Below are 22,358 nucleotides of genomic sequence, written 5' to 3' on the forward strand. Positions count from 1 at the left end.
CCATTCTCAAAAGGAAGAAACCGAGGCTCCAAAGCACCATACATGCTTTGTAGATGTTTATGCACATTCACACGATCAGGGAATCGACCAGAGCTTTAGAATTTTCAATCTGGACTTTTAACAAATAGAATGATCAATCATTCTTCCAAGTGATTGATACTAAAATAGAAGTAATAATAACAACAACAATGGACAAAAATGACACCACTGGACTCAAAAGAGCTTAGAGGGGTATTCCCAGAATTAAGACCTGTGTAGCACTCCCATCTACACGCCCTCTCCTGGCCTCTGGGAGGTCCCTGTGAAGGGACAGGCCAAGCTCGAGGCACAGTTTGAGCCACAAGATAGAACAAAGGGAACGACCGGTCAAGGAGTGACCTGGTGACCTTGTCCCAGGAACAGATGGAGGTCTGCCCTGGCCAGACTGCTTTCAAGGACAGCTGTATACACCAAAGCCTCTGGATTTCAGGATTAGGGACGCTTGTTTTCAGGGTCTTTTATGACATACATTACTTTCTATGAAACTCTGCCTACCTCAATTTCAACATGAAATTTTGATTTTGTTTGGTTGGCTGGTTTTCTGTGTAACTTGGCAGCCAGCCTACTTGTACAGAAGTACAGAAATGAAACTTTCTTTTCCAAGTAGAAAAAAAATACAAACTGTTTTAAAGGGACTGTTTTCAACTACTGGTTCAGTTTTTTCCTTTTATGTATGAAATGACCACATTTCATATACTCTTTGGTGGTTTCCAACCCTGCTTGCACTTAGAATCACTTGGGGAGCTTAAAATGCCTGAATCCCATCGGATTCAGATTAATCGGATCTCAAGTATTGGAATTAAAACAGAACAACACCTTTTTTTTAATGCAAAATAAAACAAATACCAAGAAAACCTATAAAAGGATCCTTTTAGAGCCAAGGTTGAGAATTACTGATTTGGTTGAAGCACAGGAAATTATCTATACAAAAAATGTCAATATTATATGGTTTAAATTAACAAAAAGATAAAGAAAAAAAATACTTCTGAAAAAAAATCATGTATGTTGAGACAGATGCCTGTCTTTCTGTATTTACTTTTACCTAAATGTGTAAATAGACAGATATACATATATGCACTTCTTAATTGTGCGCTTTGCTTAATGAAAGTAGTCACCAAAAGATAAGCATAAAACACATGTAATTCAGAACTGCTGGGCAGCCCAAGGCCATGAAGAAAGAACGGAAAATCAAGTTATGCCACATGACTTACCTGATCCCCATACGCGTGACGACCGATGATGATGGGTTTCACCCATCCGCTCACAAGCCGGGGGATGTTTTTGCAGATAATGGCTTCCCTGAAGACAGTACCACCCAGAATATTTCGGATGGTGCCGTTGGGCGACTTCCACATTTGTTTCAACTTGAACTCCTCAACCCTCTTCTCATCGGGGGTGATGGTGGCACACTTGATGCCAATGTTGTACTTCTTTATAGCTTCTGCGGCATCCTTGGTGACCTGGTCATTGGTGGCATCACGATTCTCTATGCCTAAATCATAGCTGGGAGGAAGAAACCCAGAGTGATGGGTGACTGAGGGAGCTACCCTTCTGTCTGTCTCTGCACGGTGCTGGCACGCAGAGCTTGCCCTGCAGAAAGTGAAGGCTCTCCGCATACCTACACCGGCCACGTTTCACCATCAATGTACCCTTGACACAGAAGATGGTGCCAACTGAAACCAGTGCTGAGAGGCTGCGCTGCTGAGCCCTGGCTCCCCGTGCTGCAGTGGGAAGCTGTCTGGAAGGAACCTGAATGGAAACCATTGTGCTTTGCACCTTTGCTAGCTTTCACCATATAGAGGCATAACAGCGCCGGAGCAACCCTTTGGCAGACTTCCATATAATTAACATAAAAATGCAACATGAAGCACCACCTTAGCAAATTTTTCCTTAGGAAATATTGTCTAAAAATAAAGGGGTCGGAGGGTTAAAATTTTTGTTTCTTATATTTGATATTCAAGTAGTGGGATTTATAAATGTGACATTTAGTGACAAAAATTGAATGAATCCTTCATTAATGCCAGGTAATTATATGAACCTTTCCTTAATTCTTGGGTAAGTTTCTCTGTTCTGGACACAAGCCTGCAGTTTACTGGATAAGTAATGGGATCAAGCAATGGTTTTATATACCCCAGAGAGCTAGAGTTTGGTACACCAATGCCCAGACTGCCAGTGATTCAGAGCTGAAAAGGATTGGTTGTTCACAGAGCACAGACAATGACTGTCAAGTTTTATCTAAAGTATGGAATAGTTTGTTCAAAATAGGAAAAACAGAACAGTAATGTGACTATTTGTTCTCCAAGGTTTTAAAGTTTTTCAGCTTTCATAACATGCTGAACGAAGCCTCTAGATTTCTTTTTAGTTCTTTTTTAAAAATTTTATTTACTTATTGTCTAAAGTTTTACATATGTCTCCTTTTTCCCCGATTACTCCCCCCACTCCCACAGCCATTCCCACCCTGGACAAAACCCCACCGCCCCAGTGTCTGTGTCCATTGGTTATGCTAATATGCATGCGTACAAGTCCTTTGGTTGCTTTCTAACCCCCCTCCCTCCCCTGCCATTTGTCTCTGGATCTATTCTTGTTCATCAAATTAAGTTGATCATTATATCCCACATATGAGTGAGATCATGTGATATTTATCTTTCTCCGACTGGCTTATTTCACTTAGCATAATGCTCTCCAGTTCCATCCATGCTATTGCAAATGGTAAAATTTCCTTCTTTTTTATAGCAGCATAGTATTCCATTGTGTAGATGTACCACAGTTTTCTAATCCACTCATCTGCTGATGGGCACTTAGTTTGTTTCCAAATGTGCAGCTATGAACATAGGGGTGCATATATCCTTTCTGATTGGTCTTTTTAGTTCTTATATTTCCTTTCCTTAGATATCCCAACTCATGATGCAAATGCAGAGGCAACAATCTTAAATTTCCAGATAAAAACAATTCCAGCTCTGGCTGGTGCTGCTCAGTGGTTAGAGTGTTGGCCTGTGCACTGCAGGGTCTCAGGTTCAATTCCTGGTCAAGGGCATGTACTCCTGGGTTTTGGGCTCACTCCCTGCTCTGGGCCAGGCCCGTGTGGGAGGCAACCAATAGCTGTGTCACATTGATGTTTCTCTCTCTCTCCCACTTCCCCTCTCCCTTCCCCCCTCTGAAAAGCAATGGAAAAAAATATCCTTGGGTGAGGATTAACAACAACAACAACAAAAACTCCAGACTGCTTTGACCTTAGCTAATTCATATAAACGTAACAACAGAGCACAAACTCTCTTATCTCCTGGCACAGGAAGTGCTGAGCATGTGCAAACATCTACTCCTAACTCAAACAAGAAATGCAGTCAGCAGTGCTCATGTTCATAGGACCCCTTTTTCATCAAGAGAGACTAGCAGGACATGCCTGCAATGTTTGCTTCTCTTAACATTTCTGAGAGAGAGAGAGGAAAAAAAAAAAAAGAATAAATGGCCTGGACCACAGTCCAGCCTGCAGAAAACAAAACAAATTAATTCCTCCACTCCCCTCAAAAAAGAGCCAGTCGTGTAATAATAGCAATGTTAGAAAAACTTACAACTTGTTGGAGCCTCTAAGCATTCTGTGGTCTATAGGCAGTGACAGTTTTTTCTGGGCCTTAAGGACTATCCTTTAAAACTCCCTATGTCTCTGGGCTAAAGGGGCTCAAAGCATCTTTGTAACTATTCTACTGGCAAGAGCTCTGCACACTCCCCCATTGGCTTGCAAAGCTCTGAAACAGGAGGGTGCTGGTAAAAATGCTTCTTTAACCTACTTGGATGATGCTTTGTAGGCTTCCTTTCCTGTATGTTTTGTTGACCTCTGCAGGTATTTGCTCCATCTTGTGGTTGCAACAGTGATATTATCAACAGCTTAAGCTTAGAATAATTAAAAAGGGTGCCTAATGATACCATGCAAATTAAATGTCTACACCCAAGCAAATAAAACAGGTCCTCGGGACATAGTCTAATGCATAATTCTGGGTCAAGGCATATACACTTCTAGGTGCCACTAGTTTGGCTAAAATGTGAGTCTTCAGCCACTGCACCCTTGTAAAAATTCTGTCTCTACCTAGTTCAAATGTTCAAAAAGCATGAGCAAGTTTATGAACAACACAGGGGGAAAAATGAGACTTTCATACCTGTCTCTGAACACTTTAAACACAGGCAAAGGCTCAAGTCTTTAGGACACAAATGTTTAAGGGCACTTGTGACAGGTCGGTGTTTTATTAAAATAACTCAGGGGTTCTTTCTGTACTTACTATAACTGTATGAAAAGGGCAAAGGCAAGGAATAAAAAGGAGAAAAGGTCCACTGGCTAGTTAAGTAGAAGGATAGAAAATAGGGCATGGCTCAGTGGTTGAGCATCGACCTATGAACCAGGTTCAATTCCTGGTCAGGGCACGTGCCTGGGTTGCAGGCTCGATCCCCAGTAGGGGGCTTGCAGGAGGCAGCCAGTCAATGATTCTCTTTCATCATTGATGTTTCTATCTCTCGCTCCCTCTTTGAAATCAATAAAAATATATTTAAAAAATAATAAGATTCATTGGCATATATTCAGGCATTCTTCCCAGGCTTTATTCACAGGATTCAGCTGTATCTATGTAAAAAAGCTAGTTATATCCCGAAATCACTTAAGATTATATTTTCTGAGTTTGCTATGTGGAGGAATAGTCATGGGCCACATAGACAGCAATGGTCCCATAAAATTATAATGGAGATGAAAAATTCCTGTCATCTAACGATGTCGTAGCAGTGGTAATATTGTAGTGCAACACACGTACGTGCCATTGTTACAACGGCCTTCAGTAGTCAGGGCGGGTGTGTGGCAGGGGAACAGAATTGTCTCCCCAAAATATGTCTCTTGGGCCTAAGGATTATTTTAGGCTGATTGATTTGAAGGAACAGACATGGGAGAAATTCTAAAAGCCAAGTAGAAGTGACCCCTTGAAAATACATTTACATTCATAAGAGAACTCGCCATTTGTCCAGGCTGTCTCCCTGCTGTACCAGGAAGAGGGGGATGACCTCATCTCCAGACTCATGAAGGCAGAGGAGGAAGACTTAAATATGCCTCACACCTTACCCTTGTTTACTGCTTTTCATGGTAACCTCCTATAACTGACCTCCCCACCAACATTTTCTTTTGTCTTCAGCCAAAGACAGTGTTGAAGGTGGTGGCTTCAACCATTCTGGAGAGTTCCTCAGTTTTCTTGAGTCGCTCCCATGTATACAGGAGGTATACATATTATTAGACTTTCTTTTTTCCATTAATCTCTCTTTTATTACTGGGATGTCTCAGCCAAGAACGCAGAAGGGTAGAGGGAAATTTATTTTTCTTCTCCTACAGAGCAAAAGGCTGTATCACAGAGCCTAGGTGTGTAGTGGACTACGCCATCCAGATTTGCGTAAGCGCACGCTGTGATGTTCGCACGACAGAACTGCTTAACCACACATTTCTCAGAATGTAACCCTGTCATTAAGTTGCACACGACGGTAATTCATTTACCTGTGCAGGTCCAGTTCCACATAAGGGAAAATGAGTTTTTCTTTAATCAACTCCCAAATGATTCGTGTCATTTCATCTCCTTGCATCTCTACCACTGAACCGCCATGGATTTTTTGAGACATTTTGACTTCACTAATCCTTTAAAAATAAAAAAATAAAAAGATAAGATACATATCTTGTCATTTATTTCATTATAGTGTTACCGGACTAAAGGATCCCTTTGTCTGTGTGCATCAAAGCCCAATAAGAAGCGAACAGGAGTTGGCAGCCAAGAAAGTAAGGGTTTATTACTTGAGGAAGTGGCCCACACCGGGAGTCACAGGTGAGCTAATGCTTAAAGACCCAGAACCCACATGTACTTCAGGGGGTGGATTATATAGGGGGAAAATCATTCATCACGGTGACTAAGGCAGTTAGGGTCATGGTCAAGGTTGTGGTCTCTACTGATTGGTCGGCACTAGGGTAGAGGGTGGTGATCAGTGCATCTGGTCCTGATGTCAGCTATGGTGTCGCTTCATCTGGTTTCACCACTTTTCTGGGTCTGGAGCTAAAACACAACTGTTATTATCTGGCTGGTGTTGCCATCTTTAGTTTAATTGAAACTGTCTCTGTGGTCAAAAGACCCAAGGCTTTGTTCTAAAGATTATTTGATGTTGACCAGAACCTCATTGTCCTGAGGGCTTAATGCTTAAGGGAGTGGACATGCAAGGGAGAAGGTGAGTCAGGTGCTGGATGAGGTCAGTTTGAATGAAAAGGAAAGAAAGAAGGAAAGATCACATTAAAGAAATGAAGTTTCTGCACAGTATCACTAGTATAAAAACAAAATAGAAACACTTGGTGACTACTAAAAGAATAATTCATAGTAGCATGACTGCATAAAAAGCTAATAATAATTATAGTTACCATTAGAATTGAGCACAATTCTCTACATAAAGCATTGTGTTACATGCTTCATGTTTGTTTTGAGTTAGCTCTCGCAACAACCCTGAAAGACGGAATTATTTCCTTATTTTACGTTGATAGAAGAGAAGTAGCTTTCCCAAGGCCACCTGCTAGGGCATCTGGAACCTGCTCCTGTAACATGCCCTCAATAATGTAACCATTATTTGTGACTATCGGTTTGTCCTAGAAAATAAGATTATTTCAACAATATCATGCTTATTTGAACACTTCTATTCAACTCCTCACTATACTGTGCCCTCAAGATGAGCAGAATGATGAGAGCTAATATTCCCCCTCTTTTAAGAGGCTGTTTTGGTTCAAATAACTACCTTCGAGGAGATGTGACAAGTTCTTGTGACTTATGTTTAAAGAACTTTAAGTCCAAAAGTGAAAAGATGAAGAATTCCTGGTGGAACTGTTTTCCTAAAGACAATCTATCTATATATATATAAAAGCCTAAGCAACCGTTTGACAGGTAGCTGTGATGCGCACTGACCACCAGGGGGCAGATGCTCAACGCACAGGCATGGAAACATGGAACAGACTGATGAATCTCTAGGGGGGAGAGGGGGAAGAGATTAACCAAAGATCTTATATGCATACTAGAGGCCTGATGCATGGATTCGTGCACTGGTGGATCCCTCAGACTGGCCTCTAGTATTAAATACTAAGGATGTGGAGCTAAATACAAGAGTGATTTCTCAATCAGAGAAATCTGTTTAAACAAGGTCACTGCTCAGGACCCAATCATATCCCTGTCTTCTTCCTCAGTAACCCAACTCCGGTACTGTTCTGCTGGCTGTTCATGGGCAAAGGTAAGCTGTCAGTGCATGGGGAAGCAGAACTGTTCCAGGAAGGGATGCCATTTTGAGGAACAGTGTGTGGGGGTGCATGCTTTGGAAAAGCAAGACTATGAGGCTTAATAAAAGGCCCTGTCCTATGTGTGTTCTCTGAGAGGCAGAGGAAGCCCTGAGCCTGCTCAAGGTATCTGTTCCCTTTCATGATGCTCTAATGCAGTGGTTCTCAACCTTTCTAATGCCGCGACCCTTTAATACAGTTCCTCATGTTGTGGTGACCCCCAACCATAAAATTATTTCCTACTTCATAACTGTAATTTTGCTACTGTTATGAATCGTAATGTAAATATCTGTGTTTTCCGATGGTCTTAGGCGAACCGCTGCTGTAGAGCCTAAGAGCATCGGAAAACACAGGTATTTACATTACGATTCATTAACAGTAGCAAAATTACAGTTATGAAGTAGGAAATAATTTTATGGTTGGGGTCACCACAACATGAGGAACTGTATTAAAGGGTCGCGGCATTAGAAAGGTTGAGAACCACTGCTCTAATGGGAAGTTCCCCTCCCCCAGCAACACAAATGCAAACTGTTTTTCTTCCCCTGAATGTACAGCTGACTTTAAAAATCATTAGGTAAAAGGCCTATAAACAGTCTCTCTTGAAAAGTTGAGCTCAAGTAACTTGGCCTTCAAATTAAAGAATGTCATGATTAGTTGGTGGTAAGCCTCAGTTTGTGTGACAAGCCAGGATATCTTTCTACGCCCAGCCCCATTTTCACTTCCCAGGTTTGCAATTCTAGAATCCTGCTTATGTTACTATTACTGGGGAACCATCTGGAACTCAAGTAGAATAAAAGAAATGAACAAACTGGTGTGGATGAGTCAATTACTTCCCACTTGTAATTTCAAGTATGATTTACAGCTTAGAGTACATGATTCAGTCACACTGATCCCACTGTGACACCTGCTCTTGCATTTACTACAAAACAAAAAAGAGGCAGCAAACTTATCTTGGTCTTAATACTACATTTCCATGGCCATATTTCTATAGTATTATGCAAGTGTTATTACTTGGCTATTTTTTCCTTGCTGGCAAATACAATTAATAGAAGGTCATACACTATACTTGAAATGTCAACACTGAGTGACAGTATTTTTTAGTTAATTATTTCCTTCTCAGTTGAAGTAAATGTTTTGAGCAGTGATTAATAATGCATAATTGAAGTGTTTCAGGTTTTCCTCACATTACTTAACTAAAATTGTATCACCTGTTAACTAAACAACGGAAGTTTTATTAAAGACCCTGGCTTACTACAATGCAGGACATTATTTTATTTCTTTTAGATTTGAATTCCATGAGGTGGGCCTTAGGCCCCAGGGGATTCACTTGTCTACCCTTGCCCCTAAGATTTTCTATCTCCACCCAAACCCCAACTTCAGAAGGAAGGACTTTTCCACAGGTGGTTCTTTTGTCTGTAAACAGCCTAATTCTAATCTTCTGACACACTTGTGTGACTCCAGAAAACAAACCTGGACTAATGTCGACTAGTGTAAGAAAAAAGCTGCTCACCCTGTTTAATTTTTTCATAAACCCCAAGTTTTTTAGCCATTTTTTAAAAAGCTGCTTTCATGAACTACAATCATCTCTGGGCAAAAAAAAATAGTCTCCTGCAGAGAAGACGCTGGACTGAAAGAAATACGGAAGCAGTTGCAATTTATTATTGAAAATATTCCTGACTCACTCCCTCGCAGTGCCTGCCTCTAAGATCTCCAAGACCAATTAAAAGCAGTATTGCCACATCAAAGAAAATACGGAAGGGGAGAAATTGCTAATTCTTACCTTTACAAGTGAATCAATTTCTAATCACTCCAACTCCTCTCAGTCTTGGGAACTCAGCTGAGTGCCGTTTATCTCCTAAAAAAAACCCACAAACAAAACAGGGAATAAAAACGACAGCACACAAACCCCTCTTGTCAGGAGGATTTAGACAGCCCGGTTTATCTGGTTTAAAGTACAGTGCGGAGTGAACCCAGAGGGGCGAAGGGCAGGTGCAGGCCTGCAGACACCGTACAAATAAAGGTTGGGGGAGCACCGATCTCTACGCCTGTACACACGGGAGGGTGCGTCCGGGTTCGCTGTCCCTTAGCTCGTCTTGAGGTTTGGGGTTCGCCGTCCCTTAGCTGGGCTAGAGGTTTTTACGTCCTTAAGTGACGCAGCGACCAGCAGGTTCTTGGCCTGCCTACGTCCTTGTGGCTCTTGTGCAAGAGGCTTGCAACGGCAGCTGGACCCGATCCTCCTTCCTGGTCTCCACGCCCACTCCTTCCCTCTCGGGTGCCGGACCTTTAAACGGGCTCCGGGAACCGGCCAGGGAACGCCTACCCCAGAACTTGAGATCCCTCCACTCCCCACTCCGCCCGCCCGCACCGCAAACCGGTGCTGGAGCTCCTCCCACTCCACGCCCCACAAGCGGGGGCATTCTCCCCCCGTCTGAGTTCGCATCACACGCGCCCTAGTCATCAGGTCCCATCTTTCTTTGTATTCAGTTCCCACGGCCGCACGTTTTCTTCCCCCTAAACCCAAGACTCAGTCTTCTATGTGTCTTTGCAATTTCCCATCGCTCGGTTTGCCTTCCTGCATGCAGACCTGGGCTTCCATGGTCACTGCAGACAACTTGCCGCCGCCCCATTTCACCCTCCGGTGCCCGAGAGCCACATCCAGGCACCTGGCACCCACTTCCTCCCCACTTCCCTTTCCCACGTGCAATACCGGGATTATTCCCCCCACCCCGGCCCCCTTCTTTGCGACCAGAACTCGCCGCTAAGTTCCTTCCTCCAAACCTAAGATCTTCTCTTTCTTCCTTCTCCCCACTCCAGCCGTGGGCGGACTCAGAGCCTCCCCCAAAGCCAGGGCCCGGCCGCCCCTCGCAGCCTGCGGTTACCTGCAGGGTAGGGACGCCGGCGATGCACCGGGCTGGGGGCGGCGCCACAGCCACTCACGACCCAACTCACCAGTGCAAACACTGGCAGTCCCAGCCGGGTCCCAGCTGTTACGGAGTCTGACACAGCCTCCAAGACACCCAGGCACAGACCGGCCAGCAGGCGGGGCCGCTTTTCCTCTTCCCGGCTTTGTCCCCTCCCGGCCCTGCCCACTCGGCCCACCTCGGAGCCCCGCCCCCGCCTCGCCACCAATCGCTGCGCGCTGAGCCCTCCGAGGTGGGCGTGGCTAGGGGGTCAGGGCCGATTCCTGACCATAGGGGAGCAATCTGCCGAGCTTGCTTCTCTGTGCGGGGGCTGGGAAAGGGGCTGCAGCGCCCCCGGAACTTGGCTACGGCTTTTCCTGATGGAAGGACGCGAATGCCACCTGCAGGCCGGAGAGCAGGGCGCGCTGGGGCTGGTATTCTGAGACCCACGCCGCCCAAGAGCACCCTGGGCTTTGTGACCACCTAGGGGCAGGAAGAGTTTCCAGGGCCACAGCAAAGGCAAGCGGGGAGCCGGAGAGCCTGGACTAGTCTCCTTCCCGGCGTGCCCCGATGTGCGGTAGTCTGGAACCGCCTTTGGCCCAAAGAAGAGTGGTCCAGGCGATGAGTGCGGGTTGCTTTTGGGGGCTACTCTACCCACAGCTAGAATGCAAAGGATTGGAGAGCTGCACAAGCAGGCATGCCACAGTACATATTTTCCGCCACCACCAATGACTAGGTCTTTAGAGCGTCTGTACCTATGTAGTAACACCCACCCCCCTTACCCGCGGTTTCACTTTTTTTGGTGGTTTCAGCTACCTTTGGTCAATTGCAGTCCCGAAAACATTAAATGGAAAATTCCAGAAAAACACAGTTCAAAAGTTTTAAATTGCGCTCTGTTCTGAATAGCATGATGAAACCTCTGCTCCTCCTGCTCTGTTCCTCCTGAGAAGTGAATTACCCCTTTGTCCAGCATATACACAGCTACCCACTCCTTAGTCACTTAGTGGCGGGCTGCTCAATGATCAGATCGACTATCTGATACTGCATCATCCCAGTGCCTGTGTTCAAGTAACTCTTATCTATAATAATCTATAATAATAAAAGCATAATATGCAAGTCGACCAAAAGGCCGAACAGCAGAACGACCGTCCAGATGACCACCCTATGACATGCACTGGCGCCAGGCCAGCCAAGGCGGGTGCTATGTGATTGGTGTGTGTGTGGGGGGACCACCATTGTCCCACGATCACCCCACAGAGGGAGGCCTGTGGGGCGCCGCTACAATGTTTGGACAGGGTCAAGCCTTGGATTAATGAGAGGGCACAGTCCTCTCGTGGCCATGTGCAAGTCCCAGCTTGAAGGGGAGAGCCCTCCCAGCACAATTATAGCCAACAGCTGTAGCTGTAAGCTTGAACCTGTGGTCCGAACACGTGGCCCCACGTGCCTGAGTGATAGAGTTCAGGTGCATGTAGTTGAGTAGCATTGAAACCCACCAGAACATTGTAAACATCTTGATCACACCCTTACTTTGCCTCGTGGCATCCTATATAATAAAGAGGGAATATACTAATTGACCATCACGCCATCACAAAGATGGCTGCACCCACAGCTGAGGCCAAGTTCCTATAAGGAGCCTTAACGAGCAATCAGCAGGAACCTGAGGCTACGCCCTCCCCTGCTCCCGTGGGGCTTGACAGGGGACCTCAGGCCTCGCCCCCAACCCGGCAGGGCTTGACAGGGGATCTCAGGCCAACCCCCACACTGGCAGGGCTTGACAAGGGACCTCAAGGTGCACTTCCCATCCTGGAGCTGGGTTAGGGGACCTCAGGCTGCTCCCCCTGTCCCAGCACCAGGCCGGGGGACCTCAGGCCATGCCCCTCACCAGGTGGGGCTTGACAGGGGACTTCAAGCCGTGCCCCCAACCCCGGTACCAGGCTGGGGGACCTCAGACCGCAACCCCCTGCCTGGCTGGGATTGACAGGGGACCTCAGGCTGTGACCCCCGCCCCAGCACCAGGCCAGGGGACCTGAGGCTGTGCCCCCCTGCCTGGCTGGGCTTGAAAGGGGACCTCAGGCCGTGCCCCCCACCCAGCGGGGCTTGATGGGGGGCCTCAAGGTGCACCCCCAGTGCTGGGTCGGGGGAACTCAGGCTAGAGACCTGAGGCTACGACCCCTGCCGGTGGGGCTTGACAGGGAACCTGAGGCTGGGCCCCCCTCCTGGTGCTGGGACTGGGGACCTGAGGCTGCACCCCCCCTCCCGGTGCTAGGCCTGGGGACCTGAGGCTGCGCCCCCTGCCCGGCAGGGCTTGACAAGGGTGGGACTGGCCAGGTCTGGATCTAGCCCAATGTGGGGGGGGGGGCTGGGTCTGGGTCTCATGCAATTTTGAGGTGCATGTGGGTGGGTGGGGACTTGACTCTGGGTCCTGTGGTGAACCCAAGACTCTGACAGGAGGAAGGTTTTCATATACATTTTACTAATTTTCTTTCATCTCTGACACTTCTATTATAGAGAAAGGGCAAATAGTAATATTAAATTATTTCCTCTAATTAATCCCCTTTTAATGTGCATGAATTTTGTGCACTGGGTCACTAGTCTGCTATAAAATAAAGACTCGGCTTGTGGGGTGCGGTGCTGTCTCTCAGGAATCAGCGTCCCACTGAGACCCAGCTTTCATTCTCTTGTCTGTCTTTTCTAAGCCTTTCAGCTGCCCCCACTCAGGTTCACCCTTGGCCATGCCGGCACGGCACAGAGGCCCAGGCAGAACCAGGGAACCAGGGGTGTGTGGCAGTGGACGTGGGGGGGGGGGGTGCGGGCAGGGCCGTGAAGCTGGCAGCCAGGGCTGCAAAGCCAGCAGCCAGGGGAAGGAAGGCCTACCCTTACACGAATTTTGTGCATTGGGCCTCTAGTTTATGTAATAATGCCCCCAAAGTCATTCACTTTATAATAGTAATTGTAATTACTATTACATTACTAGAGGCCCGTTGCATGATATTTGTGCAAGAATAGGCCTTCCTTCCCCTGCCTTCGCTCCCGGCTGCCAGGGAGCCTGCAAGTCCTCACTCCCGGCCAGAGCACCACTTCTGTAGCTCCCTCCGCTGCCCCCTTCCCCCTCATAGCAGGCGTCCCACCCCTCCCGGCAGCTCTGAGCCTGCATATGCAAATTAACCCACAATCTTTGGCAGGTTAATTTGCATACTAACTCCTGATTGGCTGTGGGCGTAGTGGAGGTATGGTCAATTTACATGTTTGTATATATTAGGTAAGACTAGAGGTCCAGTGCATGAAATTCATGCACTCAGGGGAGGGGGTCCCTCAGCCCGGCCTGTGCCCTCCCAGAGTCTGGGAGCCCTTGTGGGATGTCTGACTGACAGCTTAGACCCGCTCCCCAGGGGGAGCGGGCTTAAGTCAGCAGTCTGACATCCTTCATGCTGCCGCAGAGGTGGGAGAGGCTCCCGCCACCACCACTGCGCTTGACAACCATGAGCTCAGCTTCTGGCGCACTGACCTCCTGCGTTGAGCATCTACTCTCTGATGGTCAGTGCGTGTCATAGCCATTTGACATGTTGAGCATCTACTCTCTGATGGTCAGTGCATGTCATTTTGCCATTTGGTCAATTTGCATATTAGCTTTTTATTATATAGGATTACAAATAAATCTAATTGTCATTACATTAGAAGAGAAAGATAATGAGATTATTATCTGGGTTCCAGAGAAGTTAGATAAAGATGTGAAGCCTGAGAAACCAGTGGGTTAAAAAAAAATCTGTCCTCTTCAGGGAATTATTTTTTGTGTATTCCTTCCTCTTGAAAGCATGGGGTTAAAGGAGCATTTTAGATAGCGATTTGTAGGATAATAACTTGCTTGTGTATTGCTGCTGGGATTTCATGTCCCCAAATTTATTTTTTAAAATTATCTCTAGCATAGGATTATTACAATTACTCTTTGAAGATAAACAGATATAAAGGGCACTGCATACGGGGCATTTTAGACACTAGAGGGCACTGGTATTTTTCCTAAGAGAAAATGAAGAAACGGCACTATGCTTGATTTTTGAGGCAGATTAACAGAAAGTAGCTGTCACCTCCATTTATTCTTGTAGAAATAATTATAGAGGTATCTGAGTGTGTATTTCATCTCCAATATGGGACCCAAAGTCACCTGAGATTGTAGCTTTACTCCATATTATATTGGGTTCACATTTTAATTACCATTTGGCCACTACTACAAGTATTTGCAGAGAGGATTTAGGGCTGCCTTCAAGATACATACAATATCCTATATAATAACAGCCTAATATGCAAATTGACCTAACGGTGGACCAACCGGTGGAACAACCGGTCGCTATGATGTGCACTGACCACCAGGGGGCAGACGCTCAATGAAGGAGCTGCCCCAGCCCGCAGGCCCCAGACCAGTCAAGGCAGGTGTAAGCGGGGGACCCCTGCTCCGATTGCCCTGCTGGTTGCCCCACAGATCTGCCCTGATTGCCGGCCAGGCCTAGGGACCTTACCCATGAACGAATTTTGTGCACTGGGCCTCTAGTAGCATGATAAAAGCCATTGAATATAGGTGAAGAAAATGAAGAAAAGAAAGAATACAGTAAATAACCTATATTTGAATTTAAACACAAAAAGCATCACAAGGCAAATTTAATCACAAAATGTATTCCATCAAATTCTAAACACTGCTGGAAATGGGCTGCAAATTTGGCTCTAAGCCAGTGTAAAAGAAAGGTTAAGTAACACTTATGGGAGTGTCAGCATCTAAAATAGTGTTTCCTAAGCCAGTAATATAGGAACTCTGTTATCATTGAAAACATTTTTTGGTAGATCCCTAGAATTGACTTATAATATTACTGTATATGCATAAAACTAGATATATGCTCCTTATGCTGTTACCTCTTATACAACTATAAAATAACAAATTTATAGATAAAATTACTAGAAACAAAACTATAAAAAAAAATACATTACCTGGCAACAATAAATAAATGTAATAAATGATGTTTGGCTGAAATTAAATTACTGCTTGAAATGTGAATATGAAGCCATGGGTAAGTGGGGGACTCCTGGACAGAGTAAGAAAAAATGTCTATCTCAGCAAGAACTCCATGAAATACTTAATATATTTAAGAGCCAGGTCGAGGAAAGGGAGCCCTCAAAAAAGAATGAGGCCCGGCCAGCATGCCTCAGTGGTTGAATGTTGACCTATGAATCTGGAGGTCATGGTTCGATTTCCGGTCAGGACACATGCCATGGTTGTGGGCTCAGCCCCTAGGAAGGGGCATGCAGGAGGCAGCCAATCAATGATTCTCTCTCATCATTGAAGTTTCTATCTTTCTCTCCCTCTGCCTTCCTCTTTGAAATCAATAAAATATATATTAAAAAAAAGAGAGAGAGAATGAGAAGGACTCTCTGGGGATAGTAGAAGAATCAGCAGAGTCTGATGGGAGCCAAAGCAAGAGAAAGTTTCCAAAAAGGAGGGGGGTACTACAGAGAGGGCAAGAAAGACAAAGCCTGAACATAATTTTGGCAACTAAGAGGACCTCAGGAAAGCACTTTAAGAATAATAATCCTCTCAGAATGATGCTGATAGAAGCCAAACTAAAGGGGATTGAAGTGTGAATGGGAGGTGGGGAATTCTGAAGACAAGAAAACTGTTTTCAGAAGGTTGACTGAAGTGAAGAGTCCTATATAATTAAAGGCTAATATGCAAATTGACTGCATGGTGGAACTACCAGTTGCTATGACGCACTATGACCACCAGCTCAACGCAAGAGCTGCCCCCTGGTGGTCAGTGCACTCCCACAGGGTGAGCGCTGCTCAGCCAGAAGCCCAGCTCATGGCTGGTGAGCATAGTGGCGGTGGTGTGGCGGGAGCGCTAAGGATGTCTGACAGCTTACGCCTGGGGAGTGGGCCTAAGCCATCAGTCGGATATCCCCTGAGGGCTCCCAGACTGTGAGAGGGCGCATCTGGGCTGAGGGACTCTCCCCTCCCCCCCAGTGCACAAATGTCATGCACTGGGCCTCTAGTCCTATATAAAATCTTAGCCAACATAATTTTTGATGACTACATAATTGTTCATCATTTGATTGTATTATTTTCATATTGTTTATGTTGATTAAAAATTTGTTTTCTTTTTACTTATTTTTACAGTTTTAAATAACTGTCACAAACATATTTAGATATACTTTAATTTTACACTTGAATCAGTTTCTTTGGCTAGATGATTAGAGTTGGAATTGTGGGATCAAGGAGTGTAAACACTTTTAAGGTGCTTAACAGATCCATCAAATCATTTTCTGAGAGGGTTACACTTATTTATGTTTTCCCATGAAGCACAAGAGAGTGCCAATTTCACTGCATCCTAGACAGAACTGAATTTCATGATTTTTAAAAACATCTTAGCATTCTTTATTAAAGGGAACTAGGACTCCTTTGAGAACTGATTGATTCTAGGCCTGGGGTAAAGACAGTTCAAGAAGAGCTGGTATATTTTAGGGTTAGAAAGTAAGGAAGTGGCCTGGCCTGCATGGCTCAGTGGTTGAGCATTGACCTATGAACCAGGAGTTCATGGTTCAGTTCCCATTCATTGCATATGCCCTGGTTGCAGGCTGGATCCCTAATGTGGTGTGTGCAGGAGGCAGCTGATCAATGATTCTCTCTCATCATTGATGTTTCTATCTCTCTCTCCCTCTCCCTTCCCCTCTGAAATAAAAAATATATTTTTTTAAAAAAGGAAAAAAGGTGATGGAGGCATGTGAAATGGATGCAAAAAAGTAAAAGGAAGTCACACATACTTCTTTTACATTGATGGGTACAGGATAGTTAATAAGCAACATTTCCAGCATGTTGAGGAGACATGATAACAAGGGGTTCTGTGGTCTGGTGCTCTGGTTGTTTGCTGAGGAGTCTGAGAAAGAAGAATACTCTGACATTTCAAAATGTGTGTTATTTTAGATGCAAAGAGACAAGATAGGCTCACTGAAGGTAAAGATGAACTGTAATCAAGGAAGCTACAGCCCTAGGAGTGAGTACCCACCATGACTTGCTTTTAGTTAGGAATTTTTATGGTTACTTTTGGTCTCTGAGTTTGTAAGACCCGTCCTACTGGCCTCCCCTGAGCTTGTCAGGTTTAGTATGTTGGCCCCCTTTCCCTCCCTGCGTTAGACACTGTGCCAAATGCTTTATGTGCAATTTTTAGTTAATCCTCAAAAAAAAAAAAAAAGTCTATTAAGTGGGTACTATTATATCGGCCCTATTTTACGGATAAGAGGTCTGGGGCCTAAAGAAATTAGTCATTTGTTTAAGGTCACATGGCTAGTTATTGGCAGAGTCACCCAAGCATAACAGTCTCAGCAGTAGACAAAAGTGCTCTCCATTGCTCAGGTCAATGTCAGTCCGTGAGAGCACTGAGCGCAGTTACATGTGACGAGTGCCCGCATCATCGCACACATACGACAGCCACCGTCCTGCCCGCACCCAACTGGTGACCTGGCGCGCCTGATGCTCACGTGCGCAGTCGCCCCGGCTGCTTCTAGGAAGGCGGAGGCCGCCTGATCTTCGCCAAACTGTCCGGAACGACTGTATCTGGGCTGGACTCCCTCCGCCTGAACAGCTGATCCCAGCGCCGCGAAGACCGGGAGGAGGGGGCGGAGCCGGCGGCCGGGGCAGCTGCGGATTGGAGGGGAGGAGAGACAGGGGGCGGGGCCTCGGGGGGAAGCGAGGAGCCGCATCAATCAAGTAAGCAGCTCTGCTTCCTGCCGCAACTGCCCGCGGCCGGAGTACAGCGGCCCTGCGCCCCTGCGACCCGAAGCCGGCTTCCTGCGCCCGAACGGGGTAGCGGCGCTGGGGTGGAGGGCTCGGCGGCCCGGGCGGGAGGTGCAGGTAAGGGCGGGCGTCTGGCGCGCCGCCTGCTGGGGCTGGGAATGGGGAGGAAGGCCGGTTTGGGGCGCTCCGGGGTCCGAGCGGAGGGGAAGGCTAAAGTGAAGTCGAGAGCTGGGGTTCCTCGACCGCGGCTGGAGGCCGGGCTGCGCCCGCGGCTGGGCAGGGGCGGGCAGAGGACCTGTGCCCGCTGGTAGCCGGTTCCCCTGATTCCCGGGCTGCCCCCGGTCCTGTGAGGATGGAGGGGAGCCGGGTGGGGCTGTTCGTGAAGAGGTTTCCTTGGAAACATTGCAAGTTCCCCGTCCTGCGTCCCTAAGCCTGTTTTGGAAGTGCACAGCCCAGTTTCCCCTCCCGCTGGTGGATGAGCTCCGAATTTGTGTGTTAGGGGTGCGTCCGTAGACTCGGAAAGAAAGTTCCTGAGCTACCGAAAGGACGGCAGCAGGGGGGTTTCAACTGTGTGCATGCCTCCTTCCATGCTTGCCTCTGCGCTTTGAGGCTATTCCATCTCTGCCCGTGTTTCACAGTCTAAGGAGGAGACTTGATTTCCCAACTACTAGGTGTTCCCATCAAGAGGGTGAGATTGGAACGTGATGGACATTTTTAAGGAGTTAAGGTTCTTTTGTCTAATACAGAGACTGTTGTTAAGACATTCCAGAAATATGAGAAATGCTGGACTTCTGTGTAAAGCAAGTTATTTGTCTGATGTCTGTATATGTTAAATGATCATGTATTGATGCAGTGCATCCTCTGTTGTAAAATTAGTACAGGTAGTTGCTTGGTATATTGCACTGTCTTATTTCTGATTTATTTGCATCTTATTTCTGGCTTATTTGAATCTTATTTCTGATCTACTTGAATCTCGTTTTCTGCCACTCCAAAAAATTCCCACTCCATCAGGATTCTTAGAAAAAAATATTCTTGGTTTCTTGCCCTTGGGTTTGGGTTTGTGGCAAAGATTGAGCAGGTTAAGTCTCTTCTGTAGAGCCAGACTACGTTACTGAATCCTCCCCTTTTCCTTTAGGGAAGAGTAACATGGATCACATTGTGGTTTTCCTTTAGTGTTTCTGTTGGCATGGCAATCAAAAGTTAAACAACAACAAAAAATCTTCGTTAACGAAGACTAACATGTCTGATATTCAGTTGTCTTACATTATTAGCTATGTTTTGAAAAAACTACTTAGAAGCCCTGGCCAGATTGCTCAGTTGGTTAGAGTGTTGTCCTGATACTGTTTTGGATTCCATCCGTGGTCAGGGCACATACAAGAACCAACCAATGAAAGCATAAATAAGTGGAACAACAAATCTCTCTCTCTCTAATCAAATTTTTAAAAATTTAAAAAAATACTTAGAAATGACTTGACTGATATTTGGATCTTTTTTATCTGCAGAAATTTTGATATTGGCTGGCAGATTGGGTTTATTTTCTACATTTTAATACCTGATTAGCTTTCAGGTTGGCTTAAGCAACAAGAGAGTGTGAAGTGGGTCTGTAAGTAATCAATAGCAGCCTTCAAATGAGAAGAGGCAAAGCAAGTACTGGTGATACATGGATGAATAGGTTAATACTTTTAGTTACCTATCAGTCAGGAAAGAGTCCTAGTTTATTTCAGAGACAGTTAAGCTACCAGAGAATAAGAGTTGTAAGGTAGGTGTTTTTTTTTGTTTTTTGTTTTTTTTCCCCAGAATCCTTATGCCATTATGTGGTTTTTAAATGAACTCTATATGGTTGTATTTATAGTTCAGATACTACGTTTGATGAGTGTTTTCATGGTAAATTTTATCCTCACACTTCTATGGCCTATTAAAGAGTGGGTGACTCTTTTTTAAAAAAAATGTTTTTATTGATTTCATCGAGGAAGGGAGAAGGAGAGAGAGAGATAGAAACATCAATGATGAGAGAGAATCATTGATTAGCTGCCTCCTGGAGGCACCCTACTGGGGATGGAGCCTACAACCTGGGCATGTGCCCCTTACTGGAATCGAACCTGGGACCTTTTCAGTCAGGCCGACACTCTGTCTACCGAGCCAAACTAGCCAGGGCAGGAGTGGGTGACTCTTAAAAGTAATGCTAGGACTCTGGGCAGATTGCTAACTCTGCTTCTGATGTTACTTTTGTCAAAGTAGAATGAATGCAGGCTGATTTTCAAGGCCTGAGGCTTATTGCCGCTACATTATTCTTTCTTTTCAAGTACTTCCACCCCTCTGTTTTTTGAAATTTACATTTGATCAGTCTCCAGCTTATTTACTAACCCTTTATGGGAAAATATGGAGTGTCACGACACTTTAGAAGGATTGCTGACTGGGCTCCCCAATAGAAGATGATGATAGAGAGGTTCCTTCCCTCTCTCCTCCCCCCTCTTCTCTCCCTCCTCTTCTTCCTCTGCCCCTTCCTCTTCCTCCTTTCCTTTTCCGCTCCCTCCATTCCAGTAAACATTTACTGCCAAAATTCCGTTCAAGTCAGTGGTTTCAGTTCTGTTTTGTTTAATTTATTAAGTAAATTATTAATCAGGCAACATCTTGAGTAATTAGAATTCAGATAGGCTAGATTTGGAAGTCTGTGGAGCCACACAAGTCATTTTGCTCTAAAGAAGTACTCTGGGCTGAAACCTGGGCTTTAGTTACAGCTCTTCCACTGACTAGTTTTGTGACTCTCAAGGAAGTTGTTTTAGGCTCAGTGTACATCAGTTCCCTCAAAGGTAAAATACAATAATAAGGCTAGTTCTGTGCAACTTTCAGGATTTTTGTAACAATTAAATGAGATGGTAAATATGATTTTGAAAGTGAAAACATTTTATCCTATCCCAGTGGTCGGCAAACTGTGGCTCGCGAGCCACATGCGGCTCATGAGCTGTGGTTTGCCGCTCTGTTGACTAATGAGTTTGCCGACCACTGACCTAGACTCTCGATTCCAGTAATTACAGGCTGTTGTTGTTCCTTGTGATTAAGCCCCTATCCCAGTGGTCGGCAAACTCATTAGTCAACAGAGCCAGCCGCAAACCGCAGCTCGTGAGCCGCATGTGTCTCGCGAGCCACAGTTTGCTGACCACTGTCCTATCCTATATAATAAAGAGGTAATATGCAAATTGACTGTCATGCCCTCACACAAGATGGCCGCCCCCCTGTGGTCACAAGATGGCCACTCCCATGTGATCACAAGATGGCCGCCACAAGATGGCTGGCAGGGGAGGGCAGTTGTGGGCGATCAGGCCGGCAGGGGAGGGCAGTTGTGGGCGACCAGGCCAGCAGGGAAGGGCAGTTGGGGGTGATTGGGCCGGCAGGGGAGGGCAGTTAGGGGTGACCAGGCCTGCAGGGGAGGGCAGTTGTGGGCGATCAGGCCAGCAGGGGAGGGCAGTTAGGGGTGACCAGGCCAGCAGGGAAGGGCAGTTGGGGGCGATCGGGCCGGAAGGGGAGGGCAGTTAGGGGTGACCAGGCTGGCAGGGGAGGGCAGTTAGGGGTGACTGGGCCAGCAGGGGAAGGCGTTTGGGGACGACCAGGCCTGCAGGGGAGGGCAGTTGGGGGCAATCGGGCTGGCAGGGGAGCAGTTAGGCGTCGATCAGGCTGGCAGGGGAGTGTTTAGGGGGTGATCAGGCTGGCAGGCAGAAGCAGTTAGGGGCAATCAGGCAGGCAGGCAGGCAGGCGAGTGGTTAGGAGCCAGCAGTCCCGGATTGTGAGAGGGACGTTCGACTGCCGGTTTAGGTCCGACTGCCCGGGCCTAAACGGGCAGTTGGACATCCCCCGAGGGATCCCAGATTGGAGAGGGGTGCAGGCTGGGCTGAGGGGACCCCCCCACCCCCCCGCCCAGTGTACAAATCTTGTGCACCGGGCCTCTAGTAAGAGTATAATGTCCTCTTTATAAAGTTTAAATTAGATGACAAAACTACAGCGCTTTAATGACTAGGGTTATGCATAGTTCATGGTTCTTCTCTTTTATGTGAAGTATTAATCATATGGCAGAAAATAGACACCAGTGCTTTTCTGTAACTTCCATCTGGTGATGTGCTTTGGTTTAACTAGGAATTTTGGTCAGTGCCTGGGAGGAAGATGATGGGGAACAGTTTGTTGATTTGGTTAGTCCCAAGGTGTGGAGACATAGCTTGAGGTAATTTTTGAGTTGTTTTCTTTTAAAAAAATATTTTTATTGATTTCAGAGAGGAAGGGAGAGGGAGAAACATCAATGATGAAAGAGAATCATTGATTGGCTGCCTCCTGCATGCCCC

The 22,358-nt window shown here is 46.2% G+C and overlaps 2 protein-coding genes across 13 annotated transcripts in view; one reads left to right on the forward strand and one right to left on the reverse strand.

Moving 5' to 3' along the window:
- The window catches only part of IDH1 (isocitrate dehydrogenase (NADP(+)) 1), a 36,945-nt gene extending 19,076 nt beyond the window's left edge, over nt 1-17,869 (reverse strand). Inside the window, exons 1-4 of one of the 8 annotated variants that reach the window (XM_080668058.1) lie at nt 10,237-10,415; nt 9,138-9,212; nt 5,558-5,695; nt 1,251-1,542 (exon numbers count right to left, since the gene is read on the reverse strand). In XM_080668058.1, the coding sequence (XP_080524184.1) occupies nt 1,251-1,542; nt 5,558-5,679 (414 nt within the window). In that variant the 5' untranslated portion in view covers nt 5,680-5,695; nt 9,138-9,212; nt 10,237-10,415. Of the gene's footprint in view, nt 1-1,250; nt 1,543-5,557; nt 5,696-9,137; nt 9,213-9,369; nt 9,726-10,236; nt 10,442-17,771 lie in introns of those variants that run through there. The other 7 variants (XM_080668059.1, XM_080668057.1, XM_080668054.1 and 4 more) reach the window with 7 other exon arrangements.
- A 112-nt stretch (nt 17,870-17,981) lies between these two features.
- PIKFYVE (phosphoinositide kinase, FYVE-type zinc finger containing) overlaps nt 17,982-22,358 on the forward strand; it is a gene marked incomplete at its 3' end in the record, with an annotated part of 77,057 nt that continues 72,680 nt past the window's right edge. For all 5 annotated transcript variants that reach the window (XR_013960595.1, XM_080668042.1, XM_080668044.1 and 2 more), the window contains exon 1: nt 17,982-18,144. The remainder of the gene's footprint in view (nt 18,145-22,358) is intronic.

This window comes from Plecotus auritus (genome assembly GCF_963455305.1).
Source record: "Plecotus auritus genome assembly, chromosome: 5".
In the NCBI taxonomy this organism is placed as follows: Eukaryota; Metazoa; Chordata; class Mammalia; order Chiroptera; family Vespertilionidae; genus Plecotus; species Plecotus auritus.